General features: G+C 39.4%; 1 protein-coding gene and 1 pseudogene across 2 annotated transcripts in view; one reads left to right on the forward strand and one right to left on the reverse strand.

Moving 5' to 3' along the window:
* Window positions 1-2,147: 2,147 nt before the first annotated feature.
* Window positions 2,148-11,571, reverse strand: LOC307111638 (deubiquitinase OTUD6B-like; annotated as a pseudogene). Its single transcript has 4 exons — window positions 11,334-11,571; window positions 5,913-5,925; window positions 2,721-2,991; window positions 2,148-2,503 (listed from the first exon to the last, which is right to left on the reverse strand). The product of its transcript is annotated as a deubiquitinase OTUD6B-like (transcript).
* A 1,384-nt stretch (window positions 11,572-12,955) lies between these two features.
* UGP2 (UDP-glucose pyrophosphorylase 2) overlaps window positions 12,956-24,417 on the forward strand; it is a 46,176-nt gene continuing 34,714 nt past the window's right edge. The window contains exon 1 of the mRNA XM_079792311.1: window positions 12,956-13,342. Coding sequence (XP_079648437.1) covers window positions 13,324-13,342 — 19 coding nt within the window. The 5' untranslated portion in view covers window positions 12,956-13,323. The remainder of the gene's footprint in view (window positions 13,343-24,417) is intronic.

Here is a 24,417-nt window from a genome sequence, read left to right on the forward strand (position 1 = left end):
CAAACCGCGGCTCGCGAACCACATGCGGCTCTTGGGCCCCTTGAGTGTTCCAACGCCACTTCTTCAAAATAGACTCGCCCAGGCCGAAAACCGACTTCTGCGCATGGGCCACGAAGTTTCAATCGCACTGCACGTGCACACCCACACGTGGTATTTTGTGGAAGAGCCACACTCAAGGGGCCAAAGAGCCGCATGTGGCTGGAGAGCCGCGGTTTGCCGACCACTGTTCTAGGGAATCAGTTACTCTCCCTTATCTTTCTCTCATGGCATCTCAGATTCTCTCTGCAAGTCTTTCCCATTCTCTTTTTCCTGCTAACTTGTTTCTCTGGCTTATCCATAGTTTCTGATTTTACACCATGTCAAATGCCGTTGGCAGGGGGTTCACTTCAACATCACTCAGGAATCTCGGCTGATGGAGACTCCATCTCAATAGTGTGCTTCTTCAGTCACTGTGACAGTGGGAAGGCAACATGGAGAACTGTGCAATGGCACTTGCTCTTAAAAGATCTGCTCAGAAATGATAGATGCTATAGCTGTTCACATTTCACTGGCCATAGTCACAACTAACTCCAAAGTGAGAAGGGAAGAGCAATCCTACCAACATCCAGGAAGAGAACTGGAATATTTGTGAACAATTCCTGTGATTCCCTCAACAACATGTTTGTGTGCTCACTTAAACTTCTTGTAAATGTGGATTACATTGAAAGTTACGTTCCTGAAATTTTTTTCTTTTTTTTTTTTTAAATTAAGACATGTCAGCATGTTTATTGCATAAAATTATACAAATGAGCACATAGCCACAAAACACATGCATCATGCTCCATTAAAAGCCAGTTGAAAGTTGAGAGGTATCAGTTTAGCAAATTCTCTGTTGAGGCAAAATAGCAAGTAAAAAGGCTTTCTTTTAATCCTAAAAAAATGAAGCAAAAAGAAGATCTTGTGAGACAAATTGGAAAAGAGGAAGAATCTGAAGTAAACTTGGCCTTAGACCATGTTACATGCTACTCCTTCAACTTGTACAAATTAAGGAATAAGAGGTCACAAACTGTTTCTTAGTGGGAAAAACTGCAAGGAAAGCAAAGCAGCTGAGTGGTGAAGAAAACACAACGAAGAATATAAAAATCTATATTTATGAAAATAATCAAGAAATCATGCTACTAATCCAATTCTGAAGTTTAAGAAACATCAAGTAACCCTGGCTGGCATGGCTCGGTTGGAGCTTTGGCCCGCTCACAGAAGGGTCAATGGTTCGATTCTCGATCAAGGGCACGGGCACGTACTTGGGATGCAGGTCCCATCCCTGCCCCTGGTCGTGGAGTGTGTGGGAGGCAACCAATCAATGTGTCTCTTTCACATTAATGTTTCTCTCTCTCCCTCTCCCCCGTCTCTCTCTCTCTCTCTCTCTCTCTCCCCTCCCTTCCATTTTTTTTTTTTTAATCAATGGAGAAAAGTAGCCTTGGTTGAGGATTAAGAAAAAAAAGAAGAAAGAAACAGCAAGTACTAGCAAATGACTTAGACATATTAATCTGTTGTGTCTTTTTAAATTACACAAATAAAAGGCTACTTTCTAATTCGTTAGGGGTTTAAATCTGATAGGGAACACCTATTTACCTTTGAATTGGTCTCATTTCTTAAAACAACTGATTCCCATCTGAAAAAATATTTTAAAATTCTTAACCATTAAAGCAAGCTTCTTAGCTACACTTTGATGTGGTTATATAAAAGCTTCACAGCATTAATCTCACTAATACCAAGGTTACTGCAATCAAATTTATTTATAAGCATTAATTAAATTTGCTGTCACCATCCCCACTCAGACAAAGAGACTGAGTCATTTCATTTCTTCAAGAATAATTACATTTACTGAAAGCTTTTAGTAAAACATTTATGATTTATTTCAATAGAATATTCAGGATCCTATATTAATAAAAATATAAGCAAATAGCGTTGCATCTTGGCCTATAAATGATGTTCTCCCCAGTGGACTTATAAGTATTTTAAAAATACCATTAAGGGAATACTGGTTAAAGTTTATCTCTGACACATTTTTAAAAGCCTGTTAGCAGCTTTGCCATAAAACTGATTTAAGGTAGTTGTGTTTTTCAGTAACATTTAGAACAATCCAGCACTTAGTATGAATACTCAAATCAGCACACTATACTAAAACATAATTGTGCAACATTTTGTAAACTAGCTGCAATTTCAATAGCTCTGTTCACCAACCATGTAACAGAATTGTATGTTCTCCTAAACTGTATGCATGTCTTATATATACAAGTATTATGTTGTTGTTTTTATATTCTTCACCAATTACAACAGAAGGAGAATCTGCCTGTATGATCTCTATTGGTGTATGTAAAATATGAGACAGGGTTCTTAGCTCAAGCTGACCTCCCCATGCAGCTGCATTTATAATGTAATCACAGTACTTTCCAAACTCTTTGGAGACTACATATTTCCTGTATTAGCGTTTGTTAAAAGTGGCAGGAAGTCTTCCACATGGCTTTGCATATATTTAACAGTTTGACTTGTTGTTTTTTTAATATATTTTATTGATTTTTTACAAAGAAGAAGGGAGAGGGAGAGTTAGAAACATCAATGAGAGAGAAACATCGCCTCCTGCACACTCCCTACTGGGTATGTGCCCGCAGCCAAGGTACATGCCCTTGACCGGAATCAAACCTGGGACCCTTCAGTCCACAGGTTGATGCTCTATCCACTGAGCCAAACCAGTTAGGGCAGCAGTTTGACTTCTTAGGGCAGCTACAGTAAGAGGGCATTCCTGTCCTTTCAGTTGTTCTTCAATGGCTCTATACACAATGGCCATCAGATGGAATCTGTTCAATTTCCAACTATCTAGCTGCCAATATTTGAGCAAGTTTTCCACTTTCCACATGTCTAGCTCCAGATAAGTTCTCAGTTTCAGCTTCAGCTATCCTTTCTTTTCACTCCTTTTCCACTGCAATTTTTTTGTCTGGTCTCTTTTGTGCTCTTTATATCTGAGGGAGACTGAAAGCTGAAAACCTTCCTGAGGCTTGAACATCACACAACATACTTCTGCCTCATTCTATTGGTTGAAGAAAGTCATCGGGCCAATCAGGGAAAGAATCTACCTCTTAATGGGAGAAGTGACAAGGTCATAGGGGCACGGCACAGGATAGGAAGAATTAGAGCCATCTTTGCAAACACTTTATCACACAGAACTCATTTTAAAATGCCTCCTTTATTTAGTGTTCTTAAAAGTAAATTTATATATTGTATATTTGCCATCTAAAACATGTTTCCTAAAGAAATAATGGGAGCACTCTAATATATACCTACATAGCACTCTACAGCTTTTAAAGTTCATCACAAATATCTCATTTGATAATTCATTCAACAAATTTCTTTTGTGTGTTGATTATGTGCCAAGCACATTAATATACTCTGGGGTACAAGTTATATATGATCCTTTCCCTCAAAAAACTTACAGTCTATGGAAGGAAAAAATATATATTTAATAGGGAATAACAACCAAGTAATAATAACATGAGATTAATGTTATGGGAAGTCAACACAGGAAATAATTATCAGTCAGACTCTGTGCTAACATTGAGTGAGATGATATTTATGATAATCCTGAAAGAGGCAAGGCAGGTAATTAGTTGTTATTCTTATCTTTAAGTGAGGAACCTACTAGTAAGTAAGGCTCATAGAGTTAACCAAGTAATTTATCCAACATTTTCAGGTTCTAATTGGCAGAAGTAAAAAAACAAAACAAAAAACAGGCTATTTTCCAACTGTTTTTTTCCAACATACTCTTCTGCCACCCTAGAAACCAATATTATTATGAGTGCCTGAAACATAAAAAACACCATAATTAAAAAAAACTTATGTGAAGGTACATATTTTGTAAGGATTATTCTGAAGAATTCTCAGTATTTAAAGATTTAGAGATTGATCATGTAATATATAACATGCCTAATTTAGCACACCGATCTATACAACAAGGAATTCTCCTTACTTTTTAAATCTCTCTACCTAGAATCTAGACTGTTATCATTTGGGTTCACTGGGTTCAGAAAAAGCCATTTAAAAAAATAACTGAAGGGGCTCTTTAACATGACTATCTAAAGCCAACAAAAGAATTAGATGAGAATGACTAAACGGAATTTCTACTGTAGAATGAAATATGCTATATCCTGTTTACTAAGCAATGAGCTTAATCAAGAATATACATGTTTTGGCCTCAAATTCTTTTTGGAATAAGAAAGGATATAAAGTATAAATAAATATGTGGAAATATGTAATGTATATCTATCTACCTACCTACCTACCTATCTATCTATCTATCTATATGTACATGCACACAAAAATTTCAAATAATTATCAATGTGACTTTAGAATTGTTTTATTCCTTTTCACTAGGAAACTAGTAAAAGTCTCAAGCTAACAAGGCTTAAGGGAAGTTTTGATCTATATGAATCCCTTTTTTCTTTCATTTCCCTGTTACTCAATTTTTAGCTTCATATGGGCTTCATTGCATGTTGGTGTGTGTTAGAAAGGCTCACATATCAAATGGCCTAAAGTCTCTTATTCTGTCTGTAATGCTCCAAATCCAGACAGTAGTCTTCAATAAGCGTATTTCTATTATTCAATTAATCTCAGTTTTCAATTTGTTATCGTACTGATCCATGCAAAGCCAGAATGTCAATAGGCTTGCCGATCTCTAACATTTTTCTCTTTAAAAATTTGGTTAATGCCCTAACCCAGTGGTCGGCAAACTCATTAGTCAACAGAGCCAAATATCAACAGTATGATTGAAATTTCTTTTGAGAGCCAAATTTTTTAAACTTAAATTATATAGGTAGGCACATTGTTATTAACTTAATTAGGGTACTTGGTATTTTGTGGAAGAGCCACACTCAAGGGGCCAAAGAGCTGCATATGGCTCGCGAGCTGCAGTTTGCCGACCACTGCCCTAACCGGTTTGGCTCAGTGGATAGAGCATCGGCCTGCGGACTGAAGGATCCCAGGTTTGATTCTGGTTAAGGGCATGTACCTTGGTTGCAGGTACATCCCCAGTAGGGGGTATACAGAAGGCAGCTGATCGATGTTTCTTTCTCATCAATGTTTCTCTCTATCCCTCTCCTTTCCTCTTTGTAAAAAATCAATAAAATATATATTTTTAAAAATTTGGTTCAAAGTCACTGATAATTGAAAATGGCCGGCCTTCCTTCCTTCCTTCCTTCCTTCTTTCCTTCCTTCCTTCCTTCCTTCCTTCCTTCCTTCCAGTACTGCTTCAAATTCTCTCTCTCTCTCTCTCTCTCTCTCTCTCTCTCTCTCTCTCTCTCCTCTCTCTCTCTCTTTTTGGTGTCTGATCAGCATTGATGGGAGGGGTAATATAGACCAGAAATTTCTAATTCTATGCTTCAGATGGCTTATAGCTGTGAAGCTTGATATTGGGATACCCTGAGTTGGTTGCCTCAAGCTGCTAGCAGCCTTTATCAGAGGGTGGCCCAAGAGGTACAGCAAATCTACAGGTGGAGTGGATGATGAAAAACATCCAGTAGTTCCATAGCTTCTTTCCCAAGGTGAGTAACAGCATGCAATGCTTGGTAGCTGGCTGCTAAAGTAGATGTCCAGATGGTAGAATAACTCCTTGGCTGTGCTTAGCACATTGCATCCAGCATGGAGCTCCCGGATGGTGCAACTCTGATGGCTTTCAAACTCTGACTTCACAGGCATCAGATACTTCTGATTGTTTGCAGCTGATGTGGCCTTTTAATGGGATCCAAAATAGTTTTGATCTAACTAATCCAATAATGCATGTGTGTTTTATGAATTAAAGTTTCATCATTATTTTAAAGTACTTGATAGAAAAAAGTTCAATTGAATTTAAATGTTAGGGACGGTAGCATCAGCTTACTCACCTAGAAGTACAGTCTATGGAGGGGAAAATAGATATTTAATAGGTAATAATAATCAAGTAATAACAACCTGAGATTAATGTTATGGCAAGACAACACAGGAAATAATTATCAGTTAGACTCTGTGCCAATTATCAAATCAGATTTCATCCTGTGGTTGTCAATAAAAAAGAGCTGTTAGATTCTCTGATTATAATTTCACCCATTATATATTTTTGAATGATTGCAAAAGAAATGGTTAAAAAAAATTTTATCACCAGTTGTGCAAAGTTTTTCATGAATGATGACTGTATTTGTTTCCTTTGGCTGATGAAACAAATTACCACAAACTGGGTGCTTTATAACAACATATATTTATTCTTTTACAGTTATGAAAGCCCAAAGTCTGAAATGAGTTTCCATGGACTGAAATCAAGGTGCTACCAGGGCCACACCATCTCTGGAGGCTCTAGGGGAAAATCATGTCCTTGCCTATTCCAGTTTCTGAACGTTTTCTTCATTCCTTAGTTCATGGCCTCAAATCACATTGCCTTTTCTCTTCTTGCTTCCATCATCACATTGCCCTTTTCTTCCTTGTCTTCAAATTTCTCTGTTTATATTTTACTAGAGGTCCAGTGCACAAAATTCATGCATCGGTAGGGTCCCTAGGCCTGGCCGGTGATCAGGGCCAATTGGGGCCTTCTGGCTGCCAGCCGGGGCCTTCCTTTCCCCAGCTGCCACCCAGGGCCTTTCTTCATTCCACGCTGCCCCTGGGGGTCAGCGCACATCATAGCAAGCAGTCAAACTCCCGGTCGGTCAAACTCCTGAGGGGACAATTTGCACATTAGCCTTTTATTATATAGTATAAGGGCACTTGTGATTACATTTAGGATCTATCCAGGATAATTTCTCCATCTTAAAATCCTTAATTTAATCACAGTTTTGAAATCCCTGTTATCATCTGAGGTAACATTCACAGGTTTCAGGGTTTAAGAACTGGATATCTTTGAGGGCCATTTTTCAGTCAACCACAGTGATTATCAAGAATTTGAAGAGATTATCATTTGAAAGTCTTGATTAGAAACTATGTGTAGCTATTTTAAACATAAAACCCGACTCAAAAAGTTTATGTTCATGTAGGAAGTTCAAATTTGTCATTAAAAAATTTGAAAAGATTTTACCCTAAAAGTTTTATACAAATTATATTTAATATTTCCCCTATTATTTTGCATTCACTTTTATTTTTGTAATTTCATGTATTTCTTAAGCAATTGATTTTTCAGCATGTCCAATACAGATATCCACAAATTCCCTCCAGGTTACCCTAATTGCCATACAAATATTATCATTTCTCTCTGTGTCACGATGAGGAAAAGTTTGGGAAATAAGTGAGCAGAGTCCTTATCTATTATAATAAGAAGTTGAAACATATAATGCCTAAAATCCAGAAACCAAAGAAATAGCAATATAAGCATTTATAAATAACTACCTGGTATATACAACTGAGGTAATTTTCAGAAGAAAAATGGTGCAGGGCTGGATGAAGAGAGGTAAGGCAAAAGAGTACAGTTATTTATTATCAGCATTTTGGTACTAGTGAGATTTTTTTTAAAGAACTACTTTTCTTTTTAGACTACCTTATTATTTTTTTAAAGGACTATCAAAGAATATTTTTTAAAAGAACTACCGTGGTTTTTATTTTAAATGCTACTCATTCATTAGCAGTCCGTCCCACAGATATTATTTGATATCTTTTTCCAGTTAACACTGTTTGGTTATGTTTAGACTCAAGTGAAATGCCCTATTAAACATTTTTAAAAAGTCAGTTAAAAATGGTACCAGAACTTAACATTATTATACCACAGTTTTTCCTGTGGTGTTTTCTCTAAATATGTCATTCTCCTTTTCATTCTAGAAAGGGAAGAATAGTGTTACTTTTTTATTCCCTAATTTATATTACACATTTAACGATATATAATTACGTAATTATTTAGGCCTCATTCAAAGAATAATCCTGAGAATCTTCTCTTTAATATTTAGTTAGAATGGTGAGTGTGAAATGTTTAAAATAAATTCTCTGAGACTAAGAAACAGAAGTTCTTTATCCTTCCCTTCCCAGTGGTGGCACTGGCAGGAAATTTAGTAAGCTGACCAGAGGCAGAGATGTTTGGAAAACCATCAAAAGACATTTGATGGAATGCACAATAGGGCATCTTTAATATGGTTGAAAGAGGAAAAAATAGAGTTAAACTGAATGCTTTCCTATTTTACAGCTCTTTTCTATGAGGGTTTCAAAGTCACTAAGAATAAGTAACCTCATTATCTATACATACATCACTACAGAAAAGTATAATGTCTATTCTATCTTAGTAGTTTAGTAAGAGATGTGTTTATTTCTTAGTGTGTTTTTTTTTGTATTTCCAAATTATAATTACATAATGATCTTTGTTTGTTAAAAACCCCAAGTGAATACAGGATTTTTTAAATGGTTATTCCTGTGCCTACTTACTAAAGGAAATAACTCTTCTGTCTCTACAATTAAGGGGGGTCTGGAGATGCAGTTTGGCACATGAGTGAGATACAATTTCATGGGCATCACCAATCCTCCTCAACACTCTCCTCTGGGCAACATACAGAACATGAGGAACAGGAGACAACATAGTAAGGACATGTCTTCTAAGCAACTTTCAGAGGAGAATGTAGAGTAGAATTCTTGATGTGAACAAGATAATGCATGTTGTGGTTAAACTGCATTCTTGAGAGCCCGATGATTTTTAAAACTACTTAGAAGATTGGGTTTTCAACTCTTTAGATAATTATCTGTAATGTGAGACAACCCTGTTTTTAAAACAGCTTAGTTATTTGAAATAATTGCTACTGTTGTGATATACAAGTTATATAACCTTCCAATGGAATTTAATTTCATACTATGAACAAATGGAAGGATATGTCATAATTTAAATTCATAACTTGTTTCAGCAAACTTCCTGATTCATTAACAACACGGTGCTGGCAACAGGAAAGAATGAAGTCTTTCTCTTCCTCAAGTATTTGGAAACGCCATTCATTTTTAGACTACTCATTCATTAGTAGTCCATCTCACAGATATTATTTGATATCTCTTTCCAGTTAACCCTGTTTGGTTATCTTTTGATTCAAGTGAAATGCCCTTTTGTTAGACCTAATCAGTAACTGGCAATTTCTGACCAATAGTAGCCCCCTCTTCCCTCTTTCACGTGAGTGGCCTAGGATTTATGATGGATACAGGTGGGAGCCAATGCTATGTATTGAGTGTGGGCACCAGTCTGGTGTATAACTGTTACCTGGCCTCTTGGCGAAACACTTCAGGTATGACTGAAAATTTATGTGTATAACATGTTTTCCAAAACTGCATTGCTCTATTTTCTTGTGTGTAGGGAATTGGGGTAGGATAGACAAAAAACCCAAACCCATACACATTACTGATCTGTATACTTATTTCATGCTTTAGCAATTTCTAAACCACCCCATTATTGGATAATGACTATGGTGGGTAGTTAGCAAAGCTTACTGTCAGGTCATCAGAATGTTGCATTTGCTGCTACCATTTTTATACTTTGGCCCAAGTTGATATTCCAGGTGGAAATAACTGAAACAAATACCTCTAAATATAAATTTTAAAAATCTTGTTTACAGCTCTCAAAGAGTAAAGGATACAACACTGGAGTTAAAAAGATTTAATGGCAATAAATTGGTCGTTCAGTATATACTTACTAAGTGTTTGCTATGTACCAGACACTCTGCCAAACACTAAATCTAAAGGGCACAAAAAAATGATGGTTAGAAATAGGGCAATAGTCATTGTCTCCTTGTTGTCGATAGGAAGTACCTATATAACAAAATAGAAAATGATATGGCAAGGTTGTTATACATGCCAGGACATGGGACTAGTTAAATGAAATTGAATTTTCTCAAGTTTCCAAGGGGAAGTAGAAAGAAGGAAAGAGAAAGTTATAGGCAGAATTTATATCATCCTTAGATGGTAGCATATGGTACCAGTGAAAAATTGGCTGTCAGGCTTCTTTTTAGTTTACAATCCATTATAATTCATCCCTGCACACACACTCCTTCCCAGCCCCCCATCTTCATCCTCCTTTAGATACCCCCAAGTTTCTCCCAAATTTATCTGCAAATCTATCTATGCATTTTACAGATTTCTAATGATATAGATATCAGCATCATACACCTTGACAGGTAACTCCATAGTAGTGTATTATGAAAAAAAAAAGGATTACACACACACACACACACACACACACACACACACAGCGCGCAATTTTTCAGGTATTAAATGTATAGATATATAGAGAAGTAGGCAACTGCCTTCTGAACCGATTTGAAATTGGGCCATGGCCATGGTCTTTCTTCCTTAACCCCACATGATCTGCCACGTGAGGTTGTTTCCAGTGGCTCTGAGGGAGTGGGAGGCTCTTTTACAAAATCTTTTGGGGTTCAAGATTAAAAGTAAGCCACTGTATGAGGAAATTCCATTTACAGGGCACTATTTAAAAATAATATTTAGGAATATAGCTTGTAGTATTCTCTTAACAGGCAGCATCTGGGTGGTTATAGACTTAATCATTCAAGACAAGTACTTATTTTTTTGGAAATTTCTTGATGCAGCACATGTACAACATCCTTTGGTACCAAATCTCAATATATAATTACTCATAAATCAAGATGTCATTCTTAAGTATTACCAAATGCTCTTTCTCAATTAAAACTCACTTCCTCTCCCTTCATCTTCTGCAAAGATAGAAAATAACTGATCTTCCTTTTTACAATAAACCTTGTATAATTAAAGATTCTTCATTGTCCTTTAACTTCATCTAGTGCAAGCTAAGCAACCCTATGGGGCCCACATTTTTAGTGGTATTTTATTTTGGTGTTAAGCTGATTGTTAAATACTCCTTACTTAGAGCTGAAGCAATTTCTCTACTGTACACAAAAGATGTGGAGACTCTGGTTAAGATCTTCAGTCTCCAATGCCATTCTTAAAATGTAGGCATCTGGATTGTAGATACTTCTTTGGTTTTATTTGGGGAAATTATTTTATAGCCGACAGGTCTTTGGGTGTAATGTTTTTGGATTTCACATAAGAAATACAGTAACAAGAGTTGTCATTCTCTAGTATGACAAATGAGTCACTGGCCTTTTCTGTGTTGTCTAATATTTCTATATAAATATGGTGGCACTCAAAATACTAAAGTTTGTTTAGAGAATTGTCATTTAGAAATTCTCACTTTACCTTTGTTGATTAGTGTTGTCCAAACTCTTCTAAGAATCACCTGGTTTGCTGAAGGCACCTAAGAGAGTGCTGACAATTCACCTGTCCCGATGAGGGTCGACTGAGTCATGAAGCACAAAATCTAAGATACACCCATTGACTGGTGCACGGAGTCTTACACGTAAGGTGGGATGGCGAGTGCCGGGCGGCCCTCTTGCAGACCCCGGCCACTGCCAACGTTCTGTCTTTTAACATCCTCTCTCTTTGAGGACTTGGAGAACATATTGCAAGGTAAGCATCTCCTGAAGGGTGACTCAAGCCATTTCCACTTTGGTCAGAAAAGCAAGCGCCTATCACAGCAGAAATCTCTACAGGAATAGGAACCGGACGTGGGGGTTCTGGCGAGAGAGCCTTCATGTGGCCCTTTCTTCCACGTTTTAAATCCCTCCTCCTGTTAGTGGGCCCCATACATCCCTCTGCTTACTCCTTAAGGCATCTTCACCCTTCCCAGACCACGTATTGTGAGTCGAGTTTGTGAGAAGGGCCTGGGCTCTTAGGGGCAGTTGCTGTGGAGTGCTCAGCCTCTATTCGCCGGATAGGTGTGTAACGTCAACCTCTGGTAAGCGGCGACATATTTACGGACTGCAAACTAACCACTCCCTTGCTGAAGTTATCTGTAGAAAGCTGGGTGTTTTACTGGGGAAACATCCCTGCCGCGCCGCCTCAAGCGCGGAACCCACGCGCGGAATTCCCTCCTCTGGCTCCGCGCCCACACGGGCGGGGCTTCCTAGAGCCGCAGACGCCCCGCCCCCCTGCCACCTCCGCACATCTCATTGGCCAGGCCCTGCACCGCCTCTGTTCCTGACTGGCGGCTGCTGCTGTCCGTCCGTGCGGCAGGAACGTTTCCGCATTGAGGGGGCTGCTCCAGATGGAGGGGGAGGGGAATCATTTAGGCGAACGTGGGGGCTTTCCGGTATCCGGAGCCGGCAGCTGGGTGGGCGGAGGGCACCAGCCGTTGGGCTGCCACCGCTGGCGAGGCATTCAAGGTGTGCGCGTGTGAGGGGAGAGAGAGGAGGAGGAGGGTGCCTCGGAGGTGACATCCTCTCAGCCTGCGAGCCTTCTTCCCGGGGCGCCAGAAACGACCCCCCAACTTCCCCGCTGCTGAAGGAAGAGGAGGAAGGTGGGTCTCGGTGGCGGTGTGGGAGGGGCGGGGACGGACTTCCCACCACCCCAAAGGAGGGTGTGTTTCCCTCTCCGAGATGGGGAGATTCTCTCGCCTCGACCAGCTGTGTGGCCCCCCCGAGGCCGAATTTGGGGGTTTGGAAGAGCGCTGGGCTGGAGGGACTGGATGTGTGCGAGGAGGCTCGGGGCCTTGCCGACTCCCGTCCGTCGGACTCGGGGCGGCGCGCGGGCTCTCCCCTCGCGGGCGGCCCCTTCGTGTGCGCGGGGGAGGGGCGATGCCGCCTCCGGCCCCTCCTCCCGGGAAAGTGCAGCGGCAGGGTTTTCGCCGCTCGCCCCGGGAAGGCGGGGAGCTGGGGAATTCTTAGCCCCTCCTCGTCCCGGGATAGTGTTTGGGGGGCTGGTAAAAATGGTGGCTTCCACCGCCGCCCGCCTCCCTCGCCTCTGCCGCGCCCCCGAACCCCGCCAGGGCGGGGGCCGCTGTTGCCCGGGTTGGCGGAGAGCTGGCTGCAGGCTGGACGGCCTGGAGGGGAGGGAGGGGGGGCGGGGGGTGCGGCCAGCCAGCGCCGGTCGTCGCCCGGCCCCGGAGGGCGTGGGGACCCGGGGGCGGTGAGAGAGCCGCGGTGGATCCGCCTCTTTCATTGATGAAATTTAAGTTCGTGTGATGTTACCTTTCCTGGGAGTCTCCGGTTGGCCCTCGTTGGTGTCAGGAGCGCAGAGTTACCAGCCGACTCGGTCGCACCAAGTTTCTGCCTTTGGAAGTGGAGGAGATTTTCCTTTTTCTTTCTTTTCTTTTCTTTTCTTTTTTTTTTGAGACAGTTTTAATCGCTTTGAATAAATATTCCCTTAAGTGGCTAAACATAGGAAGAAGAGAAAGAACACGTCGGTTATTAGAGCAGGGGAGGAAATCACTACCCTGGTAGAGGGACTCCTCTAGAAATTAACATATATTCCAGTACATAAGCCAGAGTATTTTCAGAAATCCCTGCCATGTCGAGATATGTGCAAGGTAAGACACGCTGCCTCCCGGGTTGCTTCAGCTGGCTGTGGGGACTGGCACTCGTGAGGGTTGGTGGGCAGTCTGGGAGTGGAAATGCTCCTTCGATTGAGATACTGTTTGCGAAAACCTTTTCGTTAATTTTGACGTTCGAGCTTGGGCTGGCGTTTCCGATACGTCTCATTTATGCCCCTCTGCTCTGCTGGGTTTAGTCCTGACTGCCTGAAATCAGGTTCGTGGCACTCTGATTCCTCGAGATAGTGGCTGTAGATGATGATAAAATAGGATTTGGGCTGCTGGCTTCATCTGTTTTCTTTTCTTGGTCGAAGTTAAGGTAACTGTGTGTGTGTGTGTGTGTGTGTGTGTGTGTGTGTGTGTGTGCGCGCGCGCGCGCGGACAAAATGGGGAACTTGGAGGGCTGAGGAAAGGCAGGTGGGTTTTGCCAGGACTGTTGGGGGAAGTTGGACTCAGCTCCGATTGCGTTTGTGTACTTGGTTTGAGTCTCAGATTCATTTATTGCGAAACCTGGAGGAGCTCATAGAAGCTGGAGGTCATTTCAGCAGGAGAAATGACTTTGCTGCATTGCTGTGTTTATTTTTTTACCGTCTTTAAAGTCTGCAAAGATTATGAAGGTTTCTTTGAAATTTGAAAATTGCCCTCTGAATTCTACGTGTGTATGAAAAAGGGGTTAGAGAATTACTCAATTGATTTAAGCAGTAACACTGCGTGTATATGTGTGTACTTTGTACACTTTGAAATTGGTGCTGTCTTAAACCTTTGTCACCAGTTTATAGCATGGAATTCGCCTTCTGGTATGCAAGTAAACCTTTTTTTTTGTAGACCCCAAAGTATGAAAGCTTCAGCCATCTTGAGCACACAGCTAGTAAAGTTCACAATCACTTAATGTGACTCTTAATAAATGTAGATGTACTTTAAAAAATTGTCAGTAATGACCCTCATTTGACCCAGGGAATAAAAATGCCCTAATAACTTTTACAACACTTTATTAACTCTTCTTTGAGTTTTGTATAAAAAAGTAAGAGTTAAATGGCCTGCCTGATGGAAACGGGAAACATGCCTGCCTTTAGCACTAAGCTCAGAAATGTCACTTATCATTAGACTTTCAAAGTCTTGTTATACCTTTATATGTGGTGAGAGATGCTTCGTATGTGTTTATTGAATAAATGTCTGAGTCAAAAATAGCAAGGCAGAAGTAACTGTTAGAAATTTGCTTGTTTTGTAACAGCAATAACAAAATTTAATTACCAGAGAACCCGTATTTTGCAATAATATGCTAGGCAAAAGTCGCTTCTCTTTAAAAAACTAGGAATATTAGTTAAACTCCAGCTGCTTCTTGTAGTTGTGCTTTAGAATAGCTTGCAAAGGTGGTGTGCCTTGACTGATTGCACAGCCTTTACTGTTAATGGCTGTCTTCAGGAAATTCTAAATCAAGTGGCAATACAATACTTAAGAGTTTCTGTGAATGTTGTCATTTCTTTCCCTTGTCATCTATTTTTTATGTTGGAATATTTTTAAGTTTGTAGGAAAGTGGCACATTTGTCAAAACTAAGAAATTATCATGGGTATATTACTACTACTTATTCAGACTACTGTTCCATTGCGTTTAGTTGTGATACACTTTTGTTTTAAGTGGTAGTTTTCCTTTTAATTTCCAAAAATTAACATGATTGTGCTCCTGTTTACCGTTGTTTAAATTTTGTACTTCAAGTGTAAACCCTTTATGTTTAATTAACTCTGATGCTCTTACAAATGATAAACCTAATTAGCTAATGACTTGGCTGACTCCATAGTTCAGTTTTCAAGTGTAAGGAGTGGGATTTTTGTGTTTGAAATTTTTTAAATCTTTAGCACTTATTGATATTTCCACTCATTGATACTTAGGGCACACCACTCATAGGGAAAAGATTGAACAACTATTAGGCCCCTAATTATTTGCATATGTTGTCTCATTTAAGCTTTGCAAGTCCTTAGAAGTAGCAGGTTTTTATCATGGCTTCTACAGTTAAGGAGGTAGAAGCATCTTGTCAATTCACAGATAGTAAGCACTGCAATTCATATCTGGGTAGATGAATCTAAAAACTCTTGTCCTTTCCAATACCTTTTGCCTCTTTCATTAAAAAAACTTATCTAATGGCTTGTTCCTCCAAACTAGACTGTCAGTTCCCTTTGGGCAAAGATAGTATCATATCCCTGGGGGAAATACAGTATCCTGAAGTGGTTGATGCTCTAAAAGAATTTGTGATGGATAATAAAGGAGAAACTCAGCACTTTCCATGTACTTTTTCATAGGTTAGCCTACATTTTTGGTTGTAGGGGTTTTTGTTTTTTTGTTTTAATAACACCTCTCAAAATTACATAAATGTTGAGAAGGAAAAAAGGGTATGGACTTAGGTTTGAACTCTGTTGCTAAGAGGTGACCTTAGACACAACTTTTCTGAACCTCAGTTTCTACATATATAAACATTGGGTATTACTACCTATTCCACAGGATTATTGAGAAGCTGAAATGAGATCAGTTACCCGTATTTTCCGGCATATAAGACAACTGGGCGTATAAGATTTCCCTGGGTTAAAAAGTTGTCTTATACGCCGGAAAATACGGTAGTCCAATATATCTAATCCATTATATCTAATCCCATCAATATAGTCCAATATACCGTATTTTCCGGCGTATAAAACGACTTTTTAACCCAGGAAAATCTTATACGCCCAGTCGTCTTATATGCTGGAAAGTACGGTATGTGAATTTACTAGTCCCATACTAGATGGCTAGTAATTTTTACTTTTCTTTCTTAAAGTGACAGTGGCCTTTCAGATAGCATTGTCACCATAAGGATAATCGCATGTCCTTAACAGAAATAAATAGAAACAAGGCAGGTATGACAAGTCTTTATTTTCCTTTTCCAGGTTTGGTGTTCAGGCCCCTAGCACATGGGAGTTGATATCTGTAACAACAAAAAAATGAAGTGTGGGGGATAGGTGAGAACTTAACAGAAATGTAAATACATACTTGGTGACAGTTTTTCTTTCAGTCCAGTCAACAACAAAAATTTTGAGTGCTTACAAAGTATAGTGTACTGTATTGGGATTTCTTGTGTATTCCTTATGGAGGGAACTTGAAATTCAGATGATGTGTTGTGTACACATGTTTTTGAATTTCCTGGAAATTGGGGCTGCTGTACTTGGCTTGAATCTCTTCCCCCCAAAATCAATGTGCTTTTATAGGAAATGTGCTTTTATAGGAAAGCTTGGGCATCTCCATTCTCAATGTTTTAACCATAAGTTACAAGGTAAAAATGTTCATTTAATAAAACTACTTAATGTCAATAGGAGATTTCTCAGCATATATGCCTTGACCAAAGGAAGGTTCAACTTTCTTTGGGCATCTCCCAAGCCTGCGTTCCTCAAGCACTTAAGATTTATTTTCATAGGAAGACTCTACTGATTCTAGGGCATAATACCCTAATTTGGTGTATTCTACCCTCAGGTCACCTTCTGCCTAACTGTGATATTATTCTCAATTTGGTAGTTTTCTCCTCTTAAGGGGTTGTTTCAGGGCCCCCAATTATTCTAAAAAGAAAAAGTAAGTACTAGCTGAGTGAGAAGTGGCTTCTTCTTATCACTGTTGGAGGTACTAGGGGTAATCAGCAGCTGTGACTTTATGCCAGGCTTGTCACCCTATGCCATTTGGAATTTTGCTTTTTAAAAAGTTCTGATTGCTGTGGGGTTATCTCCCTATATGATTTGATTCTTATAAATGGTGCAGGGACTTTTGTCATCTAGCCAGCTAAGGCCATGTTATGTGCTTATACTGTAATATTAGAGGAACTTTTTTAAACAAAACTGTTTTTAACAGACCATTATCTAAATTATATACTAGTAAACATGTCTCTTAATGTTCTTAAATTGAGGTACTTTCTTATATTTCAGGGGAAGCCATTTGAATATCTCTGTTAAAAATATTTGAGGCCTGTCAACTTTCCCATTTGTTGGAATTTTCTCTTTATGGCTATTTTGGTGATGCTTGTTTGGTAGATGGCAGCTCGCCAGGAAGAATCAGCTGAGCTAATTATAACTAGAGGGGTCTCAAATGAATACAGGGATGAGAAACATTCTGGGCCAGGTTGTGGAGGTCAGACCTTGGCCAGGTTCTTAAAGACTGGTGTCCTTTTGACATAGCCCACAGTTGGTTTTTTTCTAAAATATATTTAAACTTGGTATAATAGTCTTTGAATTGTGGACATCTTGGGTAATTTAATGGGTTGTTAAGGTACAATGACTATTAGTTGAAACCGTATGTCTTAGACCTCTAAAATTCTACTACCAGCCATGCATCTTTTTGTTAACTTATTAAATTCTTTGAAAGTTGGCTTGCTAAGCTACTGAAAGAAAATTAAACCTTGTGTTTTTTATTGGGCTTATGTGTGAGAAAGGGGATAATACTTCATTTGAAAGCTGTTTCCCAGTTCTTTTGGTTGGTGATGCAGGCATCTCCTTTAGTTTGTTGCACAGTAATTGTCTAGGGCTCAAATTCTGCCTTTGCCAACAGACCCATTGTTTGTTTTTCTCAGTCATTGCCAAATGAAATTGATTGTGCCCCCAAACCATTTTGATAATTAAGGATTGTTTTTGAGAACCAGGGAGAAACTGGCTGTGTTAACTTACATAAACAGTGAAGTGTTTGATTTTCCAAAACACTTCTAGATATTTGTTAATTTTTTGAATATAAATCAAGAGAGTTCCCAGTTTCTCTGTGAGTTCATGTGTAGCTTAAAAATACTATTCATTGTATTCATGTACATGCAATACTCATTATGTTTAATCCACTTTTTAATTATTAGTTACTGAATTGTAAGAAATAGTATTGTAGGAGAGCCTTCCTTCAACAATAGCACCACTTGTTCCTTGACTATGGAGACCTGTAGACAAGGTGATTGGCGTTTGTGCTTTTCTCTGGTTGCTGTCCTGGCAAAGGCTACTGTGATGTTTCCTTTATGTTACAACCCTGCCTAGAATTTTAAAACTTTCAAAGTGTGGGAAAACAGAATAACATAATTCTATGCACTGTATTGGGTCCATTTATGTCATTGGTAAAATGCTTGGCCTTGGTAATAAAATATTTATAGAATAAATAAAAGCTTTGATTTTTCATTGCCCAGAAAATAAACTATATAGAAGAAGAAGTTGGAGAGCATAAAGGAATGCTTATTCTGATAGGTAGTTTTAACTTCACGTAGTAACTCACATGGTAGACATAGTTGGGTTTTGTCAATTTTCATTACACCTGGAGTTGGTAAACCATGTAAATGCACTGTAACCAAGAAAGGGGAGATGTTCCTCCAGGTTGGAGAGTAGGACACCAGGCAGCAGGGTTTGGATTCCAGTGGAGCACTGCCACTGTGTCCTTAGGCAAGTCAGCACCTCCCTGCCCACCCCCACCCCCGCAGCCCACCTCATCCCTTTATCCCCCAACCCATTCCATCTTCAAGATAAGGGAATTAGACTCACTCACTGACCTTAAAGCCTTTGGAGCTTAAAAGTTTAAGTGCACATATATAAAATTACAGGGCAGGCCTGCCAAATAAGTTTTTGGTCCTTGATGGTGATTTTATGTTGTTTCCCTTTTCCCAACCCTCAGCAAATGAGTGTGATAGGCTTCTTGGCATGCCTTCTTTCTTAACCTCCATTAAATTTAATGCAAAGTGTTAACTAGTTGACAACATCTCTTCAGAATGTTGTTTTTCAGAAGTGATATTTTCTGTTTTTGTTTTTTAGATTTTAAGAGCTACTTTATTTTATGAGAGTAAGGTTATTCTTAATTATTAATGAGAAATCCAGTTTAGCGATAAATTTTCACAGTTAAATTTTTTTTAAAGTAAGCAATGCATGATTAGTAAAAATCTCAATTAACAAGTGGCTCTTCATATTCAGTGCTGGAGTATTGGAACAGTTCTCAAAAGCCTGGTACCTCTTTTTGTTATAAAAAAGCATTTATTAAGCATTTTTCCTAATTCAGGCTAAACCTAAATGTAATTTCCCAATTTTGTTTAATCTCTAGAGTTATCTAGCATTTATATAGGATAATAAAAATTGGGAAAAAAATATTAGAGGTCACTTCATCTAGATTGCTTACCATTTAGGAATTTCTTTGACCAGGTTCTTGATACTTGACTAATCAGCCTCTGCTTGAGAAGCCTTAGGGACTTCAAGTACTCAGGATATAGCCCATGATTTTCTTAGCCCTCCTTTCCCATGATCAGAAATGACTGTTTGGCCTTATCAGGCACTACCTTCATGAGACTGGGCTCTATCTTCTGTCTGTACCCAGTACATAGCCATCATAATAGGCTCTTCCTCAATTATTTAATAAGCATTACTTGAGTATTTGTTATGTCTCAAGCTCTGTTTTATAAAGTATCCTTATAATAAAAGGCTAATATGCAAATCGACCAACAGCGGAACGACTGGTCGCTATGACATGTACTGACCACCAGGGGGCAGATGCTCAACGCAGGAGCTGCCTCCTGGTGGTCAATGTGCTCCCATAAGGGGAGCGCTGCTCAGCCAGAAGCTGGGCTCAAGGCTGGCAAATGCAGCGGTGGTGGTGGGAGCCTCTCCTGCCTCCGCGGCAGTTGGATATCCCCGAGGGCTCCCGACTGCAAGAGGGCACAGGCCAGGCTGAGGGACACTCCCCTCCCACCCCCCCCCCCCCCGCCCCATGCACAAATTTTGTGCACCGCACCTCTAGTGATGTTATAAAGGAGTAGTACAAGGACTTACTATGTGAGCTTGTAATGGCCAACTTTGTTAAGTTTAGGAATTTTCTAGGAGATTACATTTAAAGTGAACTCTGGCAAATGATATATTAGTGGCTACTCAAGCCACTAATATAAGAATTTAAGACTTGAACTCCCAATTTATTTAAACATTATCAGGTGCTTGTATTGTGTGCCAGTTGCTAAGGTAGGTGTTGGGGGGAAAAGTTTGAATAACATAATATGGCTTGTTCCCTTAAAGTATTGCAGACAGACACGTAAGCAAAGAAAGTTTTGGGGGTGTTTGATATAGTGCAGATGGAGGAGCAATAAAACCTTCACATAAGAGTTGTGGTAGAAAGGAAGGCCTCTTTGAATGTTCAGAAGCTACCACCTAGAACATCAGGAATGCCACTCTCAAAATAGCAGAGGCTGAAGTCAGAGTTTGAGCCTCTGGGGCTAAGGGATAAGGTCTCCTGGAGGTTGGGGTGATTCTCATGATTTTAGAATTAACACTAGGCTATGAATTTGTAATTTTTCTCCTTGTTTCTGCCTACCCTTCTCTAAGTGTTGAATGACACTTGAGATGTGTGTTTGGAACAAACTTATAATAGTTAGGATGCTTTTAATTTCATGGAGCAGAAAAATACCAACTCAGTTGGCTTAAAAAATGAGGGGCTTATATCACATGCAGCTTAAAGTAGGATATTCCAGGATTGATTAATTCAGTACAAAGATTGCATGTCTTTCCTTCCTTCTGCTCTCTTATGCATAGCTATCTCATTCTTGAGTCAGCTTCCTTAAAGATCACTAAATGGCAGAAGAAACTGAAGGTGAGAGATGGACACATACTTATTATGTCCAGGGATGGAAAAGACACTATTTCTTCTCATGTGTTTATTTTTCTCTGTGAGGAATGCTTTTTTCCAAAGTCTTTCGGCAAACTTTACTCATTGGCTCACTGACTAGAATCATCCGTATTATGTTTCATGCTTAAACCAATCACCGGGAAGGTTTTAAAATCTGGGCCTGATGCCATTTCTTAAGCACATGGGGCCTTAGGGCAGAGAATAGGTGACAGAAAAGCATTGGTATAGGGAGAAGAACAATGTGCATAACTGCTACAAACATATTAAGATGGAGTATAATCTATATCAGAGCTACTCAAAGCAATACTGACAGCATTTACTTATTAGTAATGCATATTCTCCCCATTCCAGACCCACTGAGTCAGAATCTTTGGGAGCTTGCCCAGGGATCTGTGTTTTAACAAGCCCTCCAGGTGACTTGTGTGCACATTAAAGTTTTAGAAGCACTATTGAGATGTCACAAATAGAGTAGGAAATTGCAGCCTTTAGGTCTTCTGCTTTAGCACTTTGATAAGCTTTGGCTACTCGAAAGGATACTTCAGTTTGGTTTTTAAGACATGCCTGGCTAAGGAATATATATATATATTTCCCATCAAATGAGGAAGAGAAGTGATATGATTGGGGTTGCAGCTTAGGGAGAACCAATCCATCTTGCTTGGTACCACCAGATTAGAGTGACAGATGGGCAGAACAGGTAGAAAGCTGTTTTCATTATGATCATGAGAGTGAAAATGAGAGGGAAATTAAGGTAGCAGCAGTGGAAAGGGAAAGAAGTGAGTGGGATTGTTTTGTGATTCAATTAAGAAGTATAGCCCTAACCGGTTTGGCTCAGTGGATAGAGCGTCAGCCTATGGGCTGAGGGGTCCCAGGTTCGATTCCGGTCAGGGGCATGTACCTTGGTTGTGGGCACATCCCCAGTGGGGGGTGTGCAGGAGGCAGCTGATTGATGTTTCTCTCTCATTGATGTTTCTAACTCTCTTCCTTCCTCTCTGTAAAAAATCAATAAAATAAAAAAAGAAAAGAAGTATAGTATTGAATTGGATGTAATATTCAGGGGAAAGGAAGGAAGAGCCAATTGCAACTGAGTTTCTAGGTCACCTAGGAGTGACTAGGAGAATGTTAATGCCATGGAGGGAGGTGGATTTAGACGATTTTGACTTGTTGAATTTGATGTACCCATTTGAGTATCTGGCTGCAAAAGATTTAGAATATTATAGAGGATGTGGACCTGTAACTCATGGAAAAAAAAAAAAGATGAGGATGAGAGGCACATATTTGGGAGTTTGGTAAGGGAATAATTGAGGGGAAAATGGTCTTGGGGCAGAATCTTAGGAAATCCAGAGAGTAGAAAACGAAAGAGGAGTATGATATGGAAATTGAGGCCTGGACAGAGATGTAGATAATGTAGGATAATATTGGGTAATGGAATCCAAAGAAGAAAAGCTTTTCTAGGAGGAATACTCACAAATAACTGAGTTTAAAGGACTAGTGTGACCCCAGAAAAGGATGGTTAGTTTTAACTGGCTATAAATCTGGTCTTTAATTTTATTCGTGGTTATTTCTAGTTGCTACTACATTCTTGGAGTTTTACATTTACTTAGATCACAAGTCATTTCTTAGTTTAAGATGAAATGAGCTCTCCAGTTCTATGACTTTGAGTACATCTCAATGTGGGTTTCCAATGAAGGTTGGGACTGTTCAGAGATAATGGGCGGTAGTCTGGAGAGGGCTCCTCACTTTGTTGCTCTTGGTGGTGTTTTTTTGTTGTTTTTTGTCAGCCTTTTCATGATCTTTGCTTTGTGAAGCTAGCTTTCTGTTTTAGAGTGTGAAGTTGTTTTATTTGTGCCAGTATCATGATATCAGGGAAGGAAGGGTATTATGTACACTTCTTAGCTGCTAAAATGGATGAAATGAAATACCTGAATTAAGAAATGAAAGCAATCATTTGTTAGATTGTATGTCTCCTACCTCTTGATTTATTGCTTTTTCTCCTCCTCCTTTTTGGTGTTGGTGTTGGTTGCTCCAGTTCGATAGAGGAGACTATGATGTGGAAATTTTAGTTCTTATGAACAAGGAAGAATTAGGAAATTGAGGTGTGGGAAAAACTTGTAAAATAAAGTTACTGCCTGTTCTATGCCAAATTGTAATTAAGTCAACCAAGACAATTCTAGTAAGTTCATTTTTATGTGGTAGGTAGGGAGTTTCCTTTTTATCTCATTGAGTATAACGTAACTTCCTAATAGAAATACTTTTGGAGGAGAGTGTCATTTAAAGATTTGGTGTCATGATTAAGGAGCTAGACTAGGAAGGAAAAATGAGCACAATATTTTCACCTCATTGTATTGGGCTGGGGCTCAGCATAAACTGGCTTTGTTTGGGGGTTCCATTAAACCTTGGATTAGTCAGAGCGTTGGCCTTCGGACTCAAGGGTCCCAGGTTTGATTCCGGTCAAGGGCATGTACCTTGGTTGCGGGCACATCTCCAGTAGGGGGTGTGCAAGAGGCAGCTGATCGATGTTTCTCTCTCATCGATGTTTCTAACTCTCTATCCCTCTCTCTTCCTCTCTGTAAAAAATCAATAAAATATATAAAACAAACAAACAAACAAAAAACAAACCTTGGATTAGTCATTTAACTATTTCAACTTTGTTTTCATATCTAAAATGTTGAGAGTAGATTAAATGCTCCTTCTCATTGCTAAAAATGTTTTGATTTATGACTGAGGTAATGAAATGTTTTATTCCTAATCTACTCTCTGTCTACAGTCAAGGAGAATCAATTTCTCTATTGCTAGGAAATGAGGGACAAAACATTTTAGGAGGTTAGAAATCTTGCATTATTCAGGGGATTCTTTAATTGACCTTACATTAGAAACTCAGCTGTCATTGCCAGAAGTGTAACCTCAGAAGGTTAAGTCCAAAAAGCATCTAATGTTTGTACTTCTTTTTCTACCAGAAATTCCAGACCTTTCTTGTATTCGGGATGTATAAGGTTACTAGAAAGGGAAATGGCTTCTAGCCCTGTGCCTCCTGGTCTTGATTAAGCACACTTATTGTTTATTCTTGAATATGCTTTATGCCTTAAAAGCCCTTCCTTATTATCTAGTCACTTAAAAAAGAACTTCACAGTTGCACTTTCCTCAAGGAAAGGAGAGGGAAACAGCTGTGGATTGGGGTGCAAGAAGTGATAGGCGTGTTATAATGTTCTTTTGTTGTGTAAGCTGTTCATATTTGTAGAGAGGGTAGAAGGAATACAAACTGTTCTTCGTTTGAATTTGGTGCTCTGTCATACAAATGGAAGGAATAAAGGTACGGCCTATTTGTCACAACTGGCATTTGAATCTGTGTCTGGCTTTTTGAATTAGTGTTTGAGGGTTGGACCTGCTGCAGCTGGCAAAGATCACATGTAATATTAAATGTGAGCCTTTCAGTCAGTCTTCTTAG

The sequence above is a fragment of the Cnephaeus nilssonii genome, assembly GCF_951640355.1.
Source record: "Cnephaeus nilssonii genome assembly, chromosome: 15".
Classification (NCBI taxonomy): Eukaryota; Metazoa; Chordata; class Mammalia; order Chiroptera; family Vespertilionidae; genus Cnephaeus; species Cnephaeus nilssonii.